The sequence below is a fragment of the Labrus bergylta genome, chromosome 12, assembly GCF_963930695.1.
Source record: "Labrus bergylta chromosome 12, fLabBer1.1, whole genome shotgun sequence".
Classification (NCBI taxonomy): domain Eukaryota; kingdom Metazoa; phylum Chordata; class Actinopteri; order Labriformes; family Labridae; genus Labrus; species Labrus bergylta.
In genome coordinates, this window is record NC_089206.1 from 22,884,330 (window position 1) to 22,908,514 (window position 24,185).

General features: G+C 43.0%; 1 protein-coding gene across 2 annotated transcripts in view; it reads right to left on the reverse strand.

Moving 5' to 3' along the window:
• Positions 1-24,185, reverse strand: part of plxna1a (plexin A1a) — a 259,997-nt gene that overhangs the window by 188,235 nt on the left and 47,577 nt on the right. For both annotated transcript variants that reach the window (XM_065961309.1, XM_065961310.1), the window contains exon 3: positions 13,869-14,051. In XM_065961309.1, the coding sequence (XP_065817381.1) occupies positions 13,869-14,051 (183 nt within the window). The remainder of the gene's footprint in view (positions 1-13,868; positions 14,052-24,185) is intronic.

Genomic DNA, 24,185 nt, shown 5'->3' on the forward strand with positions numbered 1-24,185 from the left:
TAGTTGTAGAAAGACCTGATTGAGTGTGCGCCATGTGTGTCTGATAAGAGCACAGAAGGACAGTGTGTATGCATTAGTGTAAGTGTGTGTGCGAGTGTGTCAGTAATAATGGTCAGACAGATGGGGCAGTCTAGAAGAACAGTTGATGAAGGCTTTACACTGCAGCTGGCCCTTTCTCCTCCGCTCTGCAGCCAACACAAACTCAGGGATACAGAAAAGGTCTACTGGAGTGTACGTGTGTGTGTGTGTGTGTGTGTGTGTGTGTGTGTGTGTGTGTGTGTGTGTGTGTTTGGTGCTCTGTGAGTGTGGCAGCTGCCCTGGCATCAGGTGGGTGCAGCTCCCATTCTACATGAAGACGGCCACAGCTGTTATCACACGCAAACACACTATTCCTTCACTCATTGCAACGCAAACTGGTGAAGATCTTCAGACACACTTTGGGAGATTGTGATCTATCTCTAGATTTTAAGAAACCTCAAAGATGAATGAAAATGTAAACGCACTGCCCTTATCTGGTATCTTCTCGTTCTCTGACCGCTCAAAGGGGCGTCACACGACATCTCATGCATCTGCATCGTGTTTCAAAGTGGGAGTGTCGACACAAAGGTGAGCAGAAAATGGACCAGACCAAAAAAACACCGAGCAAGGAATTGAAATACAAATAGCACAACCCGCATGACGCAGCACCTGAAACGTGAGCTGCACCTTTCCCTCTTGTACAATTAACCAAATACTAAGTTGCTGCACACCAACCAACACAGAGACATCACCTAACCACAGCTACCCTCAACCATGCCAGTTGTTCTCCAGATGCGCGCCGCACACTGTACAGCGACACATGTCCACCCAATGGCCTCCCGTATCCGCGCAGACACATGTTGTGATGTGAGGAGGTGAGCCAGCTTGAATCAGGCCACTGGCACCTGACACCGGTCATCAGCGTAACAGCTGTCTGAACACATCGCTGGCTGTTACTGAATGTCTGCATATGTGTCTGTGTCTGTTGTTTGTCTGGACCTGTGGCCTAACCCCCCCCCCCCCCCCCCCCCCCCCCGACAGCGGGACATGTTGATGTCTGCAGAACATGTGGTCCTGGTATTTCTTTTTTTCTTTTTTTTTTTGAGTTACAGGTTAAAACTGGGTTAGTTCTTTCCACTTGCAATTACAATATATGCTTTATTCATACTGCAGACATACTGTGAACTAAATCAGAGGGTGAGGCCTTCCAGGGAGAGAAAAAGCAGATGCAAACTGTTGAGAATTTGGAGGGAATCTTATGGACTGTCCAAGTAATCAGTATGGAGCTATGTAGAAAAAATGCTGTTGTTAAGAGGTAAAGATGTCCAGATGTACACACCTGAAACTTTCCCTTTGATAAAGCAACTCTAAAAATGTCCTGTTTTACATTCAGATATTCAGATTCCCAAAGACAATGTCACAGCTGCACGTATCCTTTCTTCTTCTTCTTCTCTGTGTTTGTGCTTTGGCCCTTTACCATTCTTTCAGTCGAAGCAGGGAGCTGTTTCCCGAAGAAAAGCTTTGACTAAATCACTGAACACCTACTGATTCTGAGCATAAAAGACATCAAGAAGCTAGCTTGTGATAACAATGTTACAATATTTTTTCTTGGGAGTTGGTCTGGACTAAAACAGAGCAAACAGGAGGCAGAATTTTTGGACTTTCACTTTGTCAGGAAGCCAGTCAGATTGCAAAAAATCTGCAAAGTTGTAGGACAGTTTGTTGTGTGTTTAAAGAAGAGTGGTAATAATATGCATATCCCTTCAGGGTAATTCAAATACAGCAACAAGGAAATAAAGAAGAAGATAGGCCTGCGCACTTACTCAATGCCTCACCCAGAGGTCATCAGGTGATGTCATCTTTTTCTTGTGAGTCTGCATGCTACCACTACTGTGTCACAATTGCATCTCAAAAAATCTCCTGGGACAGTCAGACTCAAGTGACACAGCTTACATTTACTTGTCATTAAATTGTGTAAAATGCCGTACAGGGAAGAGCCTGTAACTGTAACTCCTGCATTAAAAAAGAAAAAGAAAATCAATGTCTATATGTAGAACAGAGAGCTGAGTATCTTCCTCCCAATTAAAACATTTTTTGCATGAATTAATGCAAAAACATTCGATGTTGAAGTGGTTTTACAGACGGCTTTGCTACATTTAAGCAAGAGACACATCCCTTATTTTCCATAATGACATCCCAAAGTCAGACTCTGACGAGGTTGTACATGAGCTGAAGTCACTCTACAGCTGATAGGTTAGGCTGTGATCTTTCCCTTTTGTCTCTTGACACTCACAAAGCCTTCCCTCTTATCAAAGATTCATTAGCTCACTAATCCATCCATCTAACCCTCCATGCACATCGTCCACCCATTAACACTGCGCCATATTCCTCCACGGGGACTGCCGAGATAATGCCCTGCTCAAGGACGCGGGGGGTAATACACATGAAGCGATAGCCCACCTGGGAATTGAACCCACAACCACAATGGCACATTAGCAGTGGCTGCTTTCTCATAAGTGCTGCAGCACAGTATCATATCAGCTCCTGTCCCCGAGGTGTCAGACATCCTGCTCTTGTAATTCAGATCACTCTGCTGGTGCTAAAGGAAGGACCTTTTCTCCATCACTGCCTCCTCATCTGACTTCTCTTTCCTTTTTCACTACATACTGTCCATTTTTCTCCTCCTGTTACAGCTGGGGAATTCTAATGCAGATAATGAATATAGAGGGGACATTTTAAAGGATGGGAAGTATAGTTCCATTAATTCATATCCCCCCCCCCCCCCCCATTTAATGTTTAAAGCAGTTGGAAAGAAAGAGAGAAGTGCTCAGTTTTTTCAAAAGAGCCAAATGTGCTTTAGATATATTTTTCTGATCAGATTTTTCAAAATTCTTCAAATTTGTTTTCATCCTATGCATAGCGTTTTTTTTAGCGAAATGAAATCTACACTGATGGGTATGTTTTCTGTCTGTCTGTCTGAGCTGGAAATGCATCCAACAACGCTTTGTTACACGACTACTCATTTCATTGATACCACCTATTGGTTTGAGTAGTGGAGAATTGAAGCCCAATAATGATGGTCGCCATATTGGAAATGCTGCCTAACACTTATTTTCAGTCAACCTAGCAACAGGCAAGTAATTGGAGCTGGGGCGGGGCGAACAGCTACAATACCTGTCTGTCAGTCGGATCAGCCATGACCGTAATTATGAATAACTCTTAACATAATCAAGTGTGTGTACCAATAAAGAAATGAACTATCCAGACCCAAACCATTTTTGAACCAGGCTGTGCACATATTTATTCACCTGCAGCAAAAATGGGCATTTTATCATCGGCATCAAATTGAATTCTGGTGCTTTTGCAGCCAGCCTCAAGTGGACGTTAGAGGAACTGCGGTTTCTTTGACTTCCGCATTAGCTTCTTTTTTCAACACAAGAGGTCGACCTTGGTTGTACCCGACCATTTGCCCAATATCAACGAGGATCAGCTCCAGCCAAGGTCTTAAGGGTAAGAGATAAAGCTAAAGGACGGAGGACGGTGAGGTCAGCCTCTTAAGCAACCTCGAAATGTAGCCGTTAGCTCAAGTCTTTGCAAGTACGTACAACTAGTTTTAAAACAAATCTCTTTTCCCAGTCAAACACATGCACAAAGCTTTATGTAATGCTCAATAACATAATTTACTATAAGGTCTATGATACCTTTTTATATCTGCCTTTCATGTCTTTAGAACTGTTCATCTGTCTCTCTCTCTCTCTTGCTCTCTTGTGAAAGCCTCGACAGAGATAGCACTCTTTGCCATGCTGACGTTCACTAATGCACTAATGGATAAAGGAGATAAGGACAATGAGGGAGAAGGAAGAGAGAGGGAATGAGGAGAGGAGGAGAGAAGGACAGTATGCCCCTCCCAAAATACACAAAGTCTCACACACACACACACACACACACACACACACACACTAAGCTGGGCCAGGAAATGCTCGAGGGAGGCAGATTTGCGGGCATGCAGCCCACCTCAGTTGGGAGAGGGAGAGCTGAAGGTGACATGAGTGAGGGGAGAGAGGGGGGGTCTAGAGAGGAAAACTACAAGAGCTGAAGAGAGGGAGTGCAGAAAAGTAGGAGTGGAGAGGAAGGGAAGCATAATTCACTCAAACAATAGCAACGCTTACAGCAGTAATATTATCTCAGAAAGATTTACACACTAGTCTTCCCTCAACAGGCTCTTACAACGGGTACACACACTCGCTTTTGCAAAGAAGCACACCCACCACTACAAACCCTCCCTCAACACACTGGCACTACATTTTCAGCTGAATGAGATCATATTTTTCATTTGAAGACTTAATTATTTGTAGAGTATTAGATGCAGTGTGTGACAAACACTAAGATGTACTAAAAGGATGTGTGCATGAATGTTATAATGCATACTGTATGTGCATATGCTTTAATTGCGTCACACAGACAAGCAGCTCCGGACAACATCACTCAAACACATTGCCCGTTGTGCATTCTGAGAAACTAATAAGACATTATTCCACTAACTTCTAGTTAATGGGATAAAGATGAAATTAGTGTGTTCAGGTGTTGAGCTCATCTGCTCATTATGAGTTTATATTGGAGAGAAGAGAAAGTGAGGCCAACACACACACACACACACACACACACACACACACACACACACACACACACACACACACACACACACACACACACACACACACACACACACACACACACACACACACACACACACACACACACACACACACACACACACACACACACACACACACACACACACACACACACACACACACACACACACACACACACACACACACACACACACACACACACACACAGGACTGCATGCTGTGTGGTTGCTGAACATGATAGGAAATGAGTGCTTCTCTGTGATGCCACACACGTCTACACAAACGCACACAAAGCAATTGGCGCTTTCTTATCAAACGTTCTCAGGAGACGCACAAGAAATCGTCTTCATCCACCTCACAGCCCTCTGATACACACCCGTGCTCTTAAAAAAAAAACACTGCGACTAGACCGCAAAACGACGGCAGTGAGATGAAACCCACACAGCTCCAGTTTGCCACACAGCATGAGCTCGATGCATCAGCCAATAAGACACAAACTGTCTGGCTCTCACGACTCGCGTCTCCAGAGCCACTACTTTACTTTTCTCTTGCAAACATACTGTATACATGTGTCTGATGTGCTACGTTCCCAGCATTCAATGACAAAGCAATTTTCAGAAGAAGAGCACACATACATTCACTGATACACACACACACATTCACAGCTGATGCAATGAGATTTCTGATGATAAAACCATTTGTCTGCCGCGCCAAAAGCAATGACCATCGAGAATACATCATGAAATGACACAAAATTGCTGCTAAGTGAAAATGGCTTTCTGCAAAGCTTTTAACACACACACACACACACACACACACACACACACACACACACACACACACACACACACACACACACACACACACACACACACACACACACACACACACACACACACACACACACACACACACACACACACACACACACACACAAGCCCTGAACCCAAGAGTATCAATCATCTCTACCAGCCTTGTGTTTTTTGCCATTTAACCAGGCTGAGCAGCCGATGCGCTGCTTCAATCATCTTCTGCCAGTCTAAATGCTAGTGCTAATTAGCATTCACATGCTAAATTACCTCCCATCCGATGTTTCCTGATTAGGCTTAATCATTCTGACAGCTAGTTTTACTGCTAAGCCTGCAGAGCCAACACGAGCACGACCACCTCGAGCTCGAGGAACAGATCCTAGGAACACGTATTGACTGCATGCTGTGATGTGAGAGGCTACTGTCCTGATTGTTATAGAGTGCTATAACTAATAAGAAAAAAAATTCAAGATTTTTCAAGGGCTTTACTAAAATACATTTTTAATGGCTTTTCTGCTACCATTTTTTCTTCAGGCCTCTTAAGCTTCGTCAACTACAAAACTTTTCTGGAAAAATTGACTCATGAAATGTTACAGGAGGCCTGAAATACTTCACTTCACTTCAACCCTGGGCGCTGGTTAGGCTCAGCTGGTAGAGAAGGATCCCGTTTTACAGGGACTACAGAGTCCTGGTCACACTGGTCCCTCGACTTCTGATCCTGATGGAATTTGGCGCATGTCATCCCACTCTCTCTCCCAATATTTCCTATCACACTATATAATTACACTTATTTTAAGACACAGTCACCTGACATGTCCAGATGAAAACCTAATTTCAAGATTTAAAAAAAAAAAAAAAATGAGGCCTGAAGAAACGTACCTGCAGGGGCAAGCACATCTGATTCGTTGAGGGTCTTGAAATGAGATATACCAACACATTTAGATTGTACTTCTCATTTCCAGAAACTCAACAAGTACAATTTGCTAACCCATTGGTATACTTTGATTTATTACCAGCAATGCAGGCCTGATTTTTCAGTTCTTTGATTCAAGTCTAAATTATACAAATAACACTTTCTTAGATTTTTTCTTAGTTTTTGCAGCATATATGAATTGTAAAACTTCTCTATATAAGTAAATATGCAAAACTGTTTCCAGAGTTTGCAAGTAGGCATTGCTCTATTTGTTGTAGGATAACATTGACTGTACACGAGAAGGTGCGGCCAATGTGAGGACACATTTGGTTTTGGGAACTGCAGTTATGAATTCTTCAGTTTTTTTTATTTTTGTCAGCCATCTTTTTTTTTTTTGGAGCCATAATTGGAACCAAATTTGGAAAGAGTGGGACTGGAGCCTGTGAATGCTATGCCATCAAAGTTTGTCGATGGCTAACTCCTTTAAGAATTAACAGTGAAAGAATGAGGTTGATGCAGGCTGACAGAACACACGACAAACATGTGAAGCATCTTGCAAGAGATTGAGTTCGATAATCTCTGAGTGGGAACGACTGTAGGATCGAAGCAGCGGGGCCGGTGAACTTCTTGTCCACCTCGCTGGCTCTGAGATGCCCTGCAGTCTAACTAGTCTCACTCCCTCGTCTCACTGTCTGGAGGCAGTGAAGTGCCAGCGTTGTGTCAATCAAACGGTTGGCACAGTTACCTCAGTAGCGCTGCTCCAATCAGTCCTGTCACTCAGGCTATCTTCCAAGATAGAAAGGAAAGGGGAAAGTAATTGGATTCGCTGCGAGCAGGGAAATGATGAAATGACATGAAACCACCACCCCCTTCAACAACCACACACACACACACACACACACACACACACACACACACACACACACACACACACCACATTCACACACCTATAGACTACTCTGAGTAAATCCCCCCTTTCCCCCTCTCTCTCTCTCTCTCTCTCTCTCTCTCTGTCTGTCTGGCTAACCTCTTTTTGTTTCTGAAATCTGGAAATACTTCAGGCTGTTGAGAGCTTCTTTTCATCTCACCTGATGTGGCGAGAGCGCCTTGTTCTCCCAGGTAGACAAAAGAAAAGACCAAATGAGAGGAATGAAAGGATTTCCAGGTTTTTACGGAGATCTAAAGGGGGATTTTTTTTTTAAGGTTGTTTCTGGCAAACGGCACAGACAGCAGACCCATAGTGCGATTTCACGCTGCTCAAAGCTACCAGTACCCCCACCTGCAGCCTCGTCTCTCAACAGACAGGAAATGTTTTCTCTTTCTGACTTTGAAATACGGAGCAGAGAGCCTACATGTCTACATAAAATCAAAAGATATGTGTATATATATATACATATATATATATATATATATATTTTTTATACAAAGTTCAACTTTGTCAGTAACAAGACGCTTCTGTGATCTTTTTATAGCTTAGCTTTAGCTAAACAAAGCTAACCGTATCAACATTGAAACAACGTCAAAGTATTCATTTTTTAGTCTGCTTGTTTATTTATTTGTTTGTAATAGTATTTGACGCTAATTCTCAGGTTCAACTGTAACTGTAAATTATTTCACGGCTGTGTTAAATGCTTGATTGCGATTGGCCAGTTACACATAGCAAGGGTCTGCTCAACAGCAGATCAGTCTGCGTTGGGCTGAAATCATTACTGTGTAAACAGGGTCTGAGTGGATGTTTCTCAAATTTGATATGACAAAGATAACTCACTGTTTAATATTTCATCCCAAACTAAGGAATCCTAAATCACTGGCCGCTCTGGACATATGGCTCATGAAGGTTGCTCATTCATGGCGATATTGGGATTACATTTGTTAAATATGATTACTCATTGGTTTCCCAACATCTGCATCCCATGCATTTATTGAACTTTATTGAACATTGAGACTAATACTGTGGGATGGCTGTGGCTCAGTCGGTACATCTATATTAAAAAGGAAATAATCTTCAGAAAAGGTGAAGGGGTAATAATGGCTTTGAAGTGTCTAAAAATGTAAATTCTGATTGGCGTTTTCTGTTTTGAAAAATTTCAAAAAAATCAGAGAATCGAAAAAGACCAAGTACTACATCACAAGAAGTACACTGATTTACACAAGTTGGAGTTGTTGTCTCTCAACCGTAAGGTCAAGGGTTCGATCCCCAGCTCCTGCAGTAACATGTCCGATGTGTCCTTGGGCATGCTCCTGCTAATCAGTGGCATGAATGTGTATGAATGGGATTAGTTACTTCTGATGGTCTCACTGCATTGCAACCTCTGTAACCAGTGTGTAAAAGCTCTTTGAGTATTCAGAAGATTAGAAAAGTGCCATTCAAACTCAAGTCCATATACCATTTAACATTAGAATGCACAAAACAAGCGCAACGCAGCACGATGTTCTTTTCATGATCGTGGGAAGCCGAAATCATGAATGAAGTTGATATTTGACGAATTGCCCAGATCTAGTTCCACCTGTGTGATTTAATTTAAAGGTTTCGGTTGTTTATTAGCTTTAAAGAGCCGTCACATGGGCTTAATCAGGTCTTGACTCAGCTTCAATAGTTGCTAAACAGTTAAGAAGGAAGTTTTAAGTACTACAGCTCCCACTCTCCACTTTGCCACATAAAACTATTTAAAGTCAACGAACGAATTAACTAGTGGAAGGTCAATTAATGCAACGATGTTATTCCTAACGCGCCCATTCAAAACCTTCACAGAGAGTAAAGCCATTAACTCCACAGAGGGCTAATGGAGATGTTAGCTGGTATTTTGCACCTACATGCTGTGTGCTTAGTCAGCCAAATTATTGTGATTAGTCATGCTGACGTAAAGCTGCACAGATTTACCCCGTCTTACGTCACCGCTCTCTCCCTGTCTGTCTAACACACACACACACACACACACACAAACACAGACAAAGATGCCGTCACCGATCAAATGGACTGCCTAGGTTTAAGATTTACACTGGTGATTATGTATTCATAGATCAATCAATATTGGGAGTCTAGCAGGCGAGACGAGTCCGCGTAGGCAGACACACATTCAACAACTGTGGCATTGTAGGAATTCTGATGAGCGTGCGTGTGTGCAGACATCGATACACCGCAGCTTTACATTTCATTAGGCCAGAGGAGCACAGTTTAACTCCCAATGAATAGCAATAAAACCACACAGCCTGAAACCGTCTCCCTCTGCCTCTGCAGCCTCGCTCTCTTTTTCACCTTCTTCCTAATCTCTGCTACATCCCCTCGTCCTCCCTCAAATGTACAAAGCCCAGTTCAGTAATTGAACAGTTTTACTCCATTTATTTAACAGAACTTGAAGCCTCTGGAGATTTGGGTTTAAAAAACGTGAAAATGGATCCATGATATCAAAGTGATATCAAAGTCTCATCAAGTACTGTGTGGACATGGAAGACCGCGTTTTGAATGACACGTCCCTGACTTGGCATAAACCGATGGTGCATGTGTCAATCAGCATAATGAAATGTATGCAAAATTATGTGTCCGAGTGGCACAAGTCAGAATCAGAGGAGGAAACTGAAGCATTGCCATCTGGCGATATTCATTTTTGATGAGTTACAAAATGCTGTTCAACCATACAGTATAAGAGTTAGCAGTTAGCATACACTTGCAACGTCATCTGAGGTGCAGCTAATAGGTCTTAAAGCTTTGAATGCAATGGTTAGTGTCGGCTTGTAGTAGAGAAACACAGATTGGGAAAATCTGGGCCATTGCTGATATCATTCTTTCAAATAACAACTTAGCCGATTGCTGATTCTGATGTTTGTTTTATGACTACGTTTGGTGCAAAACTCCCAAGATGCACCATTTTCCCTCATTTTTGACAAGTCAGAGTTTGTTCAACAGGTGGCTTCATTTTCCCAATAAAATAAGCTCCTCTCTGATTCAGTAGTTAGGTGTACTATATGTCAGCATTAAACTGATTTGGCACAACAAATATACATCGGCTGCTGACTTCTGTTCATGCTACATTGTTTGCTGATGTGCCGATGTCTTGGTCAACAGGGCCGATATCAGCCGTAACCGATGTTGACACGATGCATCCCTAGCCTTGTGGCTTAGCTATTTTCCCAACAATAGTGCAGAATATTTGAATTTGTAAATGGATGATCTACAGACCCCACTAAACTCTTTGGAAAAAACTGTTGTGGACCCACATTTGAGAATGTTAAAAGAGACAGGTGTTAATATCAGAATAGCTGCAGTGAGACTTTTTTTTTTATAAATGGTTTGAAAAGAATTGCAAATATCTGAGTTTAGCCACGCCTAATTCTAAACCAAGCTCAGGAAAGTTTACTGAAACTTTAATTACAAACATTTCAAAATGGGTCGAAGCCAATTTGTTAATTTATTCCTTCCTTTGCCTTTAAAGCTAAAAACTAATCACTCCCACTGTTGGAGGAAAAAGATTTACCAGGCGCCGACAAATATAAAAGCCTCATAAAATGGCTATAGGTGTAATCACTGCTGATGTATTGTAATTACTGCTCTGTCTCGCCGTTCCCCTGCTCATACAGACGACTGCATGTTACTGCAGCATCTGCATTGATCTGTGTGAGGACACTGGCCCGCCTCCACCTCCTGTGCTCACCTTCCTCACCGAGCACAGGAAGACACGCCGGCTGAGGGGAAATGGGATTCCGATCGGCGGGATATCATCCAGGATCTGCTGACCCCACGCACACAAATCATCTGTCTGCACACACACACACACATACACACACACACAGACACAGAGCAGGGGTCAGGCGCAAGGACTAGTGGACCGGGTTTCAGTCGACTTAGCAAAACACCAGAGACAGGAAGCTGTGTAAGGAGGCATGTGTGTGTGTGTGTGTGTCTGAGTGTGTGTCTGTGCACATTATCATAGCCTATATAGAGCAGTTGACAGCAGCATTACTGCAGCAGATATTCCAGACACTGCAGAAACACGCAGCCCTAATGCCAAAACTGTCAAACTCACGTCTGAAAAATTGTAGGAGCTGAATATTTAAAAACACAATACGGAGTTCTGGCTGTAACAGGATGTGACAGAAAGGAAGACGTGAAGACATAAGACTCCCAAACAAAGACGTCATCATTTGAAACAAAAGACACAAAAATACCTACAAAATGATGGATGACTTGAAAGTATCATGCTCTGACAAACGACTTCAAAAAAACTCCTGGGAAAAAAAATTCTGTAAAACTTTTCAAAGTGATATCCTGCCAACTGTGAAATGTGGATGAAACTTCTTTATTTATTTAGTTTTCGCACAACATATGTATTTATGCAATTATTTTTATCCTGAGGTAACAGCTTTATTTTGGTCTCAGGTGTATTGTCGGCACAGTCAGACACACTCGTATGCACAACATGACGAGACTATAGAAGCAGCTGACAGCAGAATAAGTGCATTAGATATTTCCAGCGACTGTGAAGAACACGCAGGCCATAACGCTGGAACTGTCAGACTTGTGTCAGAAAGCGGAGCAGCTGAATATTTCAAATGCACTTCTGGTTGGCTTTAATAGGATGTGACAGACATTATGAGTCAAACGCAAAGACTTCCAGACTATTTGAAATAAAAAACAGAAGCACCTACAAAAAAAAATGACGGATGACGACGAGCCGTGCGAAAAAACTCAGGGGAACTTGATCTAAAACTTTAGAAAGTTGAACACAGCTGACGGTGAAATGTGGACATTTTATTTAATTTCTATTACATATGTATTTATGCAATCATTTGTATCCTCAGGTAACGGTTTGATTTTAGTCTCCACTGTATTGGTGACACACTCGTGGAGAAGTCCTGCTGAGGAACAAAGAGGAGACAAACCAGAGAAGCGGCTCAGTCACATCTCAGATGAAGGAGCAGCTGATTGGCACACGCACCGTGCGGCCTACTCATCATGGATTCTTGCGCGCACACACACACACACACACACACACACACACACACACACACACACACACACACACACACACACACACACACACACACACACACACACACACACACACACACACACACACACACACACACACACACACACACACACACACACACACACACACACACACACACACACACACACACACACACACACACACACACACACACACACACACACACACACACACAGGACTGCATGCTGTGTGGTTGCTGAACATGATAGGAAATGAGTGCTTCTCTGTGATGCCACACACGTCTACACAAACGCACACAAAGCAATTGGCGCTTTCTTATCAAACGTTCTCAGGAGACGCACAAGAAATCGTCTTCATCCACCTCACAGCCCTCTGATACACACCCGTGCTCTTAAAAAAAAAACACTGCGACTAGACCGCAAAACGACGGCAGTGAGATGAAACCCACACAGCTCCAGTTTGCCACACAGCATGAGCTCGATGCATCAGCCAATAAGACACAAACTGTCTGGCTCTCACGACTCGCGTCTCCAGAGCCACTACTTTACTTTTCTCTTGCAAACATACTGTATACATGTGTCTGATGTGCTACGTTCCCAGCATTCAATGACAAAGCAATTTTCAGAAGAAGAGCACACATACATTCACTGATACACACACACACATTCACAGCTGATGCAATGAGATTTCTGATGATAAAACCATTTGTCTGCCGCGCCAAAAGCAATGACCATCGAGAATACATCATGAAATGACACAAAATTGCTGCTAAGTGAAAATGGCTTTCTGCAAAGCTTTTAACACACACACACACACACACACACACACACACACACACACACACACACACACACACACACACACACACACACACACACACACACACACACACACACACACACACACACACACACACACACACACACACACACGCTCGCAAGTACACACAGTTTTGTAATCTAGCAGGAGCAGTTGATTCCCTACTTTTAGTCACACCATGACAAAAGCCACAAAAAGCACAACAAAATAATACTAATGTCACTGTCGGGAGGAAACTAACAGCTTCTTTCCTTCACCTTAGATATTATTTGTGACTATTTGCATCATGTGGGACTGCAAACACGGGTTTGCACCATAGCTTATGTTGCAGAAAATTAGCATTTGGCATAAGATTTTTCAAATTTTAAGAGTTTGTTTATTCCTTTGTGCCAAGTTCCAAACATCAAAATAACTACGCTTGATTTAAAAGAGCGAGCCCACACACACACACACACACACACACACACACACACACACACACACACACACACACACACACACACACACACACACACACACACACACACACACACACACACACACACACACACACACACACACACACACACACACACACACACACACACACACACACACACACACACACACACACACACACACACACACACACACACACACACACACACACACACACAGAGAGAGAGAAACCCGCCAGGAGGCCTACCTTCTTCATGCGACCATCACGGGTGCCAGTGAACGCCACAGTGTGTCCCCTGTAGTCGTAGGCCGCCACGGAGGTCATGCCGTCATCCTTGTCGACGTAAAGCGGGATTCCCTCGATGGCCGTGGTGCCCCCTAGAGGCTGGTTGAAGTCCTGGCCGCAGAAGTTATCGTCTATCTGCAGCGGCTGGGGAGGATGAAGGAGGAGGAGGAGGAGAAAAAAAAAGAGGCATTAAATCAACCATTAACACCGTTTAAACCCCTTTTCTCGTTAAACTAACATCAATTCTTAAAGAAGGGGGGAGGCTCTCGATCTCCTCGGCACTTAGCACACATTTTATAGAGCTGGAGCAGAGCCAAGCCTGCAGTTTTTTGAGGGAAATGGTGTGAAATAAATGGGTGTCACTGGAAATATTAAGTTCAGTTTGCTTAACTCCATTTTTTTTCTTCATACTCTAAAAAAAAAACTGAGACAAGAAAAGACTGATAAATCTTTAATTAAGCCCCAAAAATACACAGTGTAACTGGTCTGCAGTGAGAGCCTCTGTGATTGATGATTTCCCTCCATTACTGCCTTTGATTATTTCATAGAACATGATGTCAAAGCATGCAATTAAGCATCTCAGCAGGGTCTGAATGGATGAACAGTTGTTTGCTAATGTTTTTAATATTGATTTCTTTGTGTACAGCTTCAGCAGTGAAGTTCCTAACAAGAGACGAGCCGGTACAGTGAGTAAATCAAACAGAGCTGGAATAAACGTGGAGGAGAGAGAGAGAGAGAGAGAGAGAGAGAGAGAGCGAGAGAGAGAGCAGGACAGCAGAGGAGATGACAGAGAAATGACAGGAAGTAAATTATAGGTCAGATTAGCATATCATAATCAAAGTGTCTGGTACAGGCACATTGCTACGCTGATATGTAGATATGTCATACCTGATTTATGAACGTCTGTGTGTATGTGTGTGTTTGTGTGTGCAACAGGCATGTCATTAAAAGCATGTGATAGCTATGAACGTACGAGGAGATCCCCCCCTCCCCCCGGAGTCTGATATGTGTATCAGATTTAATCGACAGCATCTGAGTTACCGTGGCAACCATACACACACACATTCTGAGAGGCATTGGAAAACGACAGCTCCACATATCTCCTGAAGGATCACATCAGTGCACACGCATATACACAAAAATATGCACACACTAAAGGACATTCAGAACATACAGAATGCGCTTTACATGCAAATATTAAACAAATGGGAGTAATTATTCGAGTAAATCTGCCAAAAAAGTGAATTAACTAAACATTTCATGTTTCCTTCCATTGCTGTTTTGTGACGTCTAGAGGTTGGCTCATGGAGATAAAGTGTCTGTGGCATGTAATCATTCACTCCAGTGCGTGTCTTTTTATTTTAAAGAATGCACGAGGAGATGTTGCAATAAGAAGAGCGTCAGTCATATTCATCTGAATGAAAACCAAGGAGGACGCTGGATGGAAATGTAGCAGCTGGTGCGTCTCCTTAACAGCCTGTCCTAACAGCGCGCAAGCGAGCGTCAGCGACAAAATCAGCTTGACTCTTCTGTTTACTACGGGAGACTCCTAACTCACAGTGAGCGACCCAGAGCGAAGCAGAGCGCCATTTCTACCCCAACACCTCATTTCTATTTTCCTCTCTTTGGCCTGCGTACAAGAAGAAAAGATAAGTCACTGACTTTAACTTTTTTTTTTTTTTTTGCAAAGACTGATATCTAACTATTTACAAAACTACAAATACACTCCAGCTAAGGCATTATTTTCCACCTGCTCTTTGAGTGCAGGTGTTCAGGACTCTTCACTCAGCTATAGTCGACCAATCAACCAATCAATCAAGCGTTTTTTATTCGACCAGACATATTTCCTTATAGACTGATAAAGTCAAGCCAAGGTGTGGCTTTGCAGGATTTTGTCTGCTGTCTTTCAAATTTTTCAAAGGCAGCCAGAAACACAGAAAAGTTTACAATGAATGAGCAACGATACAAAGGGACACAAAGCGAAAAAGAGAGAGAGAGAGATAGAGACAGAGAGATGCACACCACATTCCTTGGCTTTCGTTTGATTGACATAAACATGTTTTCAATTTCAGAACTGTTTTGCAAGTAATATGAGAGGAAGAAAGAAAGGACAAAGACCAAGAACAAAAAAAAAGGGAAAGCAAGTGAAGTGAGGAGATGGAAACAAAATGTAGGAAACGAGACGGAAAAATAAAAGAAGAAGATAGGCAGGAGGTAAGGAGCAGAAAGAGACATGGTCATGGCTCAGTGAAAGTATGAACCCTGGCCTCAGGTTCCTGAAACACAGATTCCCCTGTTTCCTCTGATAAAGACGGAGCAGAACTTTCATCCTTTCTTTCACTCACTCGCTCCCTCCCTCTCTCTGTCGCCATCCTCTTTTATTCCAGACGACCTTACTCCTCCTCCTCCTCCTCCTCCTCCTCCTAATCCTCTTCTTCCTCCTTTGTGTTGTTTCTTCTCTGTCTCCACATATTTCTCTCCTGTTCTTCTTGTTTTTTTTCTCTAAATATTCAAAGGCCTTGCCAGTGGGGAAAATCTGTCTGTCCCAAAGGATATTTCTCTTTTTCCTGCTTTCGCGAACCTAAATCTCTCTGAAATCATCCTCCCTTCCTTCTTTTTTTTATGCTACTATGACAACTATAACAACAAATTCCCTGGGTTTCAAACTAACTGTTCCTGCAACTTTAAAGCCTTTTTTATTTTTACAGAAATGGCGACATCATGACAAACCTGCCCTGAAAGCCTTGATGGCATTTTACCATGAAACTCTCTCCCTCTTTCCTTTCACACAGAGCAGTGCTGTTATTTCCTCCTGTAAAGCAAGAAGTCAAAGTTGAACAGACCATGATCTTTTACTACATTTACCTTAGTAGTATGTAAAGGCCATATGATGATTGAGACATGTAACAAAATGTGAATATCTCCACCAAGAATTTTGAGTTTAAAGCCAAAAAAGAAGCACGAGTGAACATTTTCATATCAAAGCCGCTGATCCTCTACTTCATTAAAAACCCGGCCTGCTTCCCCCATCTGTGTCCAAACCAAACCTTTAACAAGACCAGAGATAAATGTTTATTAAAGCAACTCTTAATAACACAATTTAGTCTGGATTTATTGATGCCTGGCGCCTCATTCTTGTAAACTAATCTGCATTCCCAGTGTCTGTCAAGCTGTCACACATACACACACAGAAGTGAGATCGCCATCTTCCCAGCGCCGCTGCCGGCATGCTGAGGACGCTAATGGTTTGTTATGTTTAGCCTGACTTGCATCATTACCGTAGAGTCAACAGCTCAGATTGAGGCACAGTGGAGCGTTCAGTCGACGTGTTTTCACTGCAGACAAATGTGGCCTCACACAGTCCTGACATCTGCTAGCTGTTGTGCGCCTTGTAGACATGTAATTCCTACAGTGTGCTTACTCTATCATTCTTCTACAGCAAGCTCGTTGAGCAGAAGCTGAGGATTTTTCAGCAGCCAGTATGGAAGTGAATGAAAAACCTTGTATAGAGCATCTAACAAGAGCAGCGTGTCGTATCATGCTGCAGTATATGAAGTAATGTTAACAGGTGAAGGCGGGTCAAAACCAACAACACTCACATCATGACATACAACTAATAATGTATAGAGATGCACCGATCCACTTTGTTTTTAGTTCCAATTCCAATACTGATTCCGATATTTTTATTATCATAACTACTTCATGTGCGAGGCTACACAAAGCTGTAATAAACTCGACATTTCATGGCTTTGCGCTAGTTTCAAATTCTAACAGGAAGCAGCGACTGTCAGGTTTTCAAATTAAAAGTTTTAATCAGAAGTCTAAGAATTTAACTTAGGAGCCGTTCCATCTCGTCTCAACGTCGTCATGGAGACGGATTGTGAACACTTCTTACAGTTCCGTCTGAGTGTTTTTAAAAGCGAGATGCTGCACGAGCTGAGAAGGTTTAAGTCGCCCAACCATGATCGGTGACGTGGCTCGGCGCTGTCAGTCCGATATCTGATATGTAAATTACGTCAATATCGAGCCAGACTTTGACATGTTGGCTTTACTCAAGTCAACATACAAGAGCTACAACTATAGTTCAGAAAAAGCTAAATGCTGATTTAATAAGAAATTATTACATCAGACCAAAATATTAGAAATGTGTGCAGGCCTATGGGGAGCAAGCATTCATTCAAATTTATGAGCGCAGATTCTTTCTGGCCCTTGCTAACAAGTAAAGATGATTAATATTCAGCCAGCAGACCATCAGTCCTGACACATTTTATTCAGGACACCCTTTAAAATCAAATATATGTCACGTTATCTGTTGGATCAATCAAACCTCTGGGTCATTTCAAACACATATGTTCTGTGTCTGCGCTCTGCCACCAGGGTTTTCATTGCACCTTTTCCAAAGTAGAACTGGACTTTTCATGTTTAAATTCAACAACTGAGTTGTCGTCGCCTGCCTGGATGGTTTTACAGTGTTTGCTGTAAATCTGTCTAATAATCCTTCACTGTGTCTGGAACATAAGGTGACCTGCTGTCGGCTTTTATTGCTGCTTTTATAAGCCCTATGTAGCTTGTCCCTGTTGGCCTACTGGACCTCTGACCGTGCTATTATTATTAGTAGCTATAGCTCATACTCAGGACACTGTACATAACATTATAAAACACACACACACCTGCGCACACACACACACACACCTTTGTTCTATTTCCAGGGGGTTAGACAAGGACAGAGTCCCCTGTGTTGTCCTTGCGGAAGACCTCTGATGTACACGGGTGCAGGCTAGCTCCTGGCTATGCACGCACGCACACACACGCACAGACACACACAGACCCCTGCCAAACTCATACTGGGTGAATGATGATGGGGCGACGAGGGAGAGAGAGGGGCAAGTGCCGTAAGAGAAAGAGCAGAGGAGATGGGGAGAGAAAAAAGGGGTAAAAGGGGGGAGATGAAGGGAGGAGAGACATAGGGCGAGGGGAAGGGTCAACAGCTCTCTTGTCACCACTAATGAGTCCCAACGTAGTAAGAGAGAGCCTACAAGACAGAGTGACACAGAGAGTTTGAATTTAGCTCACTGAATGAAAAACGTGTAGGAAAAAAAGCTGCAGTGGCTGGCTGTGATTTTAGAGGAGAAAAACATGCTAAGGTTTCCCCCACTCATCACATTCCTCCTCCACTTTCCAGAGTTACCAGAGAAGGTAGGCGGTTTTAAGGCCCACACAGCCGTTTTGGATGCCCCGCGGTTTGTCAGATATGAGAGCAGTTATCAGGTCAACAGGTGTTGCAGCGATGGAAGCGGACAAGAGAAGTGGTTCAGATAGAAGTGATTGTACCCGACCTAAAAAGCCTCTGCATGTTTCTAATAAGCTCCACGAGCAGAAACGTGCTCAAACTAGGATCAATATTGGAGATGCTTTTGAAAAATGGAGAGAGGTTAGAACACAGAAAGGTTTACAGACCCATGCAGAGCTGGATAAACACAATCTACTACTACTACTACTCCGTTGGCTTCAAATCAACGTTGTGCAGAAATTACACTGAAAAGAGGAACCAACCAGATCAAATGTGACTGGAGTGTGACCTTGCATTGATTATATAATGGTCATGATGGTCACTTTTCACCCATGATGGCTTCTTAATTAGCTGAGCTTCATGCTTTAGCTCGATCCAAAGTTACAGAAAAACATTTGCCAATCTCAATTAAACCATGCAAAATATTTGAGGAGGCTTTGTTCCAGTTCTATTGCATCACATAACACCTCTCTCTCTGTCTCTCTCTCTCTCTCGCTGTTCCTGTGTTCACTTCACTAGTTTATTGGGTATGAAAGCTTCTACATCTGTCCAATCAACTCAAATTGTCTGAAGATTCTTGTCTTTTTCAAATCTTCACTGATTCACTGGGATGTAAGCGTGCTGGAAAAAATATGACAAAGGGAGAGAGAATGGTCGAGTGAGGGAGAGTGATTGAGGTAAACAGGAAGAGAGAGAAAGAGAGAGAGAGAGAGAGATGTTGTCAAAATGGTCTCTGGAGAGCCAAATGTCTGAAGCATCTCCTCATCTAACACTGGCATAAACACATTGCTCCAATCCCATGGAGAGTGAGCATGTGTGTGTGTGTGTGTGTGTGTGTGTGTGTGTGTGTGTGTGATGAGCTCGGGCCTCATTCCCATGTGAGAGAGATAATGTCAGAGTGAGAGTTGTACTACTGAGACACCCCCGCTGATGCAATGAACAACAAGACTTGCAGAGTGGCAAAATGCATTTAATTGCGTGACGGTTAGTGTGTCTGTCTTTTTTTTTTTAGTAAAGAAAGGAGACGAGATTGAACTGCCAAACTGGGAATTTTGTTTTTAAGCACGCAACATCCACACTTATATGCACACACACAAACACACAAACACACACACACTCCTGGCTTGAATCCAGGTATTTGTTGTGACTTGGCGTTGGAAGCGGAGAACGGCACTGGTTGGCCTTTAGTTTCCCCCAGCGAGCCAATATCTGCTCTCTAATTGGTTGTTAATGAGGAAGTGTGTGTGTGCATGTTTGTTTGCCAGTATATGAAGGAGAGCGTGTGTAAGAGTGTGTGTGTGTGTGTGTGTTTGACAGTGTGGGGCGGGTGCAGCAGGGAGCTCTAACATCTGTCTAACAGACTGGGACACTTGAAGCTTTGACCTGCAAACACATACACACACACACACACACACACACACACACACACACACACAAACACAAATGACCATGCGCACACATCCTATTGTTGTTTAATCTGCAGTTGTGTGCATTTGGGTGATATAGTGTGTGTCTGTGTGTGTGTGAGAGTGAGCGTTGTGGAAGTAGGAAAGAGGGCAAGTCTGCGGCCTCTACATGACATTCTCATACAGAGCGCACTTTGTGCAGACATCTGGCTGTGCAGTCTGCTCTAATGGCAACAGAACTACAAACATCTGCATCTAACACCCACACACACATGTGCACACTCTCTCTCTCTCTCTCTCTCTCACTCACACACACACACACACATTTCCAGTTGCTTTAAAAACAGGGAAAACACAAAAAGCACAAGTTTCAATTGAGTTTGCACAACTTCCATCAATCCATCCGTCCATGTATTACCCGCTTATTCGGGCCGGCAGGCTAAGCAGCATGTTGCCTGAACCTCCCTTGCCTCAGCAACGTTTTCTAGCTCCTCCCGGGGGATCCCCAGGCATTCCCAGGCCGAACGGGATATATAATCCCTGCAGCACATTCTGGGTCCACCTCAGGGTCCTCCTCACAGTTGGACGTGCCTCCTAATCAGATGCCCCCCAACAACCTCAACTGACTCCTTTTGATGCAAAGAAGCAGTGGCTCTACTCCGAGCTCCCACTGGATGTCTGAGCTCCTCGCCCTATATCTCTAAGGCTGAGCCCAGCCACCCTTCGGAGGAAACTCATTCCAGCTGCTTTGTATCCGCAATCTCAATCTTTCGGTCACAACTCCTGGCCCATCCCAGCTTTGGGCCGCGGGAGGAGTCGGGCTCAGGCAGAGAATGTAACCTCTAACAGGGACCAATCACAATACATGAAAGGAATGGCTTCTGTGATGTCTGATTTCTTTGGAGAGGTTTTGGCCACTTTTTGGTGGAGCAATGTGTTTTCTTAGCAGGTCAACATTCTGAAATATAGTCCTATCTTGATGAATAACAATGTCTGATTTCCTATCCAACAGAAGGCTGCTAGGCGCTATTTGATTTCTTAATTATTCAAAGAAGAGGTAAAACGACCATTGAGTTCATGAATGAAGAGAAGGCACTTCGACATTTCAGCATCTGTTGTTTTGGCTCTGGTGAAATGAGGAGTGTAAAGATGGAGATGGCAGCGAGGAGATGTGCTCTGGTGGAACGGAAAGCTGCAGGCGATAAAGAGAGGAGGGGTGGTGGTGGGGGGGACTTCAGCCCCACAGGTCAGAGGATTCAGAGTCAGATGAATAACTGGGATACCAAGAGATCAACATTTATTTCGCAGTTTGATTCATTCCACACAGTTTCCGTTCTCTGTTAGTTTCATCGTTCTCTACCAGAAAACGATATCCGTTCATTCTTTTGTTCTTTTCATTTCCCTCCCTTTTCTCCATAACCGTTGCTCCCACCCTGTGATTGTAAACAGATGTGAGCAGCTGAAACATCTGAAATGAAAAACATACACAACTCAAATGACCTCTGACCTGTTACTGTGAACATGGACCTGAAATAAAGATTCACCAGTGTAGGATGTTGCATCTTTTAATTAAGATTATTTGAATTCTGTCAGTGGAATCAGTTAGGGTGTTAAATAAGACTTTTCTCTCTATCTGCTGTCTCTCTCTCATATGGATACAAAAGGTCTGCAAATATAATACTTTACTTGGGGCCCTGTAACTATATTGGTATGGTATCAATATCATGTTGACCGCATGCTGACTATATAAATTAGCCTTACAGTGTGATTTTTGATTAGTCACAGTAATACCATATAACCTGGGAAAATGTGGGTGAAGTTTAACTGTATCAAAATTTGGATACCGCCCAACTCGTTTTCTGACTTAAAGATCTAAGCAACAACAAATATACTATCGGCAGCTCAGCTAGCAGACCATCTCTGATCCCATCTGTCTTCCAGAAAGTGTTTTGAGAAACATTTCAACACAAAACTGTTGGACCTGTTTGTTTTGGAGTGGAGGAGACCATTACAAAAGATTTGGCTATAAATTGGACTTTAACGGGGTAACCCTTCAGACATGCGTGTTTAAGCTCATCTTAAAAACTCCCCAATTTCCAACTATTTTTTTTTCTTCATTTCTCATTTAATGTTCTCCACTCGTCTGAAAAACTGCACAACACAAACAAGTGAATAGAAGCGAGGAGATAAAGCTCTCTCCAGGCCTGCTAATAATCACATTATTTCTCAGTTGTCTAACTTCCTCTCCAACGCCGAGCCCTCTCCCATCACTCAACTCACGGCTCTGTGCAGGCAGGAAGCCTCACCAGCTCCGATATTAGTCACACTCAATATATTTTGAAACACCTTGAAACACTCTTTTGGGATAATTAGTTTAATTGCGGGAGTTTAAAAGAGCAGGTTGGATCAGGGAAGTGAGACTATTGCTTTAACTGCAAAACTGGTGAAAACATAAAGCGAGGTGGATTCTCTGCATTTGTCACAACTGAACCCCACCGGGGAAACCTTTCTGGGTCATTATTTCAGGGAAGGTGTGCAAAAAAAACAAAACGAACACAGTAGCAGAATCCCATGGAGAGGGAGACGGAGCTCTGTGGGAAGGGAGGGCATTTGGCTCCAATGCTGCAGTGTCAGTTGGTCATATAGGTTAATGTGCCACAGTGGGACAGGAGCTCGCCTTACCCCAGATAACCTCAGCCGTCAACCGAGCTAATTCCACATGGAAAGCTCCAGTCTGGCATCGAGCTTTTCTGGCACAGTAGACATTTGTGACGGCAGTGAAGCACACATTTTGCTCTGCTTTAAAATGGGTATCTTCCTCTTTAGGAGAGAGTGATTCAAAGTAGAAATATGAGGGCCTGAATGACCTTTATTTTTTCAACTTAATCAAGGATTCAAATCCACAATCCTTCAATGTCAAATATTTGACAGCTTGTACAACTTCAATGGTCTATATGTTGGCTTCATTTGCGTTTAAAACAAATGTGTTATTCCATGCTCATACTATTGTTCACACTGTAGTTTCTCTGTTGACATTGATGCCTCATCAAGTGCAGCTTTTCCACACAGTAAGGTATTGATTCTACTGGTCTCTACTCACTAATAACTGGTGAATGTTACTGCGTTGGCTGTTTTCCCCGGCACACAGTAACTGCACCGTAGGCAGAGTAATTAGTCGAGTATCAGAGCAGCAACACAAGAATTGTGCTTGTGTGTCACATTTGCGTCATCAAACAGACACACAGGCCGGTAAGTCGTAAATAGATGTCGACTCGAGGAACAGGCAATTTACATTTAGCTATAGATACAGTACATACGCTTGGCTATAGGTTTAAAATGTTTGTAGGCCAGACATTTTTATTTTAATAATGCAATGCAAAGTTTATGCCGCAGATCACCACACCAAAACAAAAAGTGGTGGGTTGGTACCATGTCCAGCTGAGGCAGATGAGACAATTAAATCTGAGCAATCATTGGTCAGAAGTGTATTCACTTCCCCTGTTGGTATCAGCTCAGCACTCATGGGATATCACCTAGCTGATTGGATAAAAAGCACAGGATCATCCACAAACTTTGCCAATA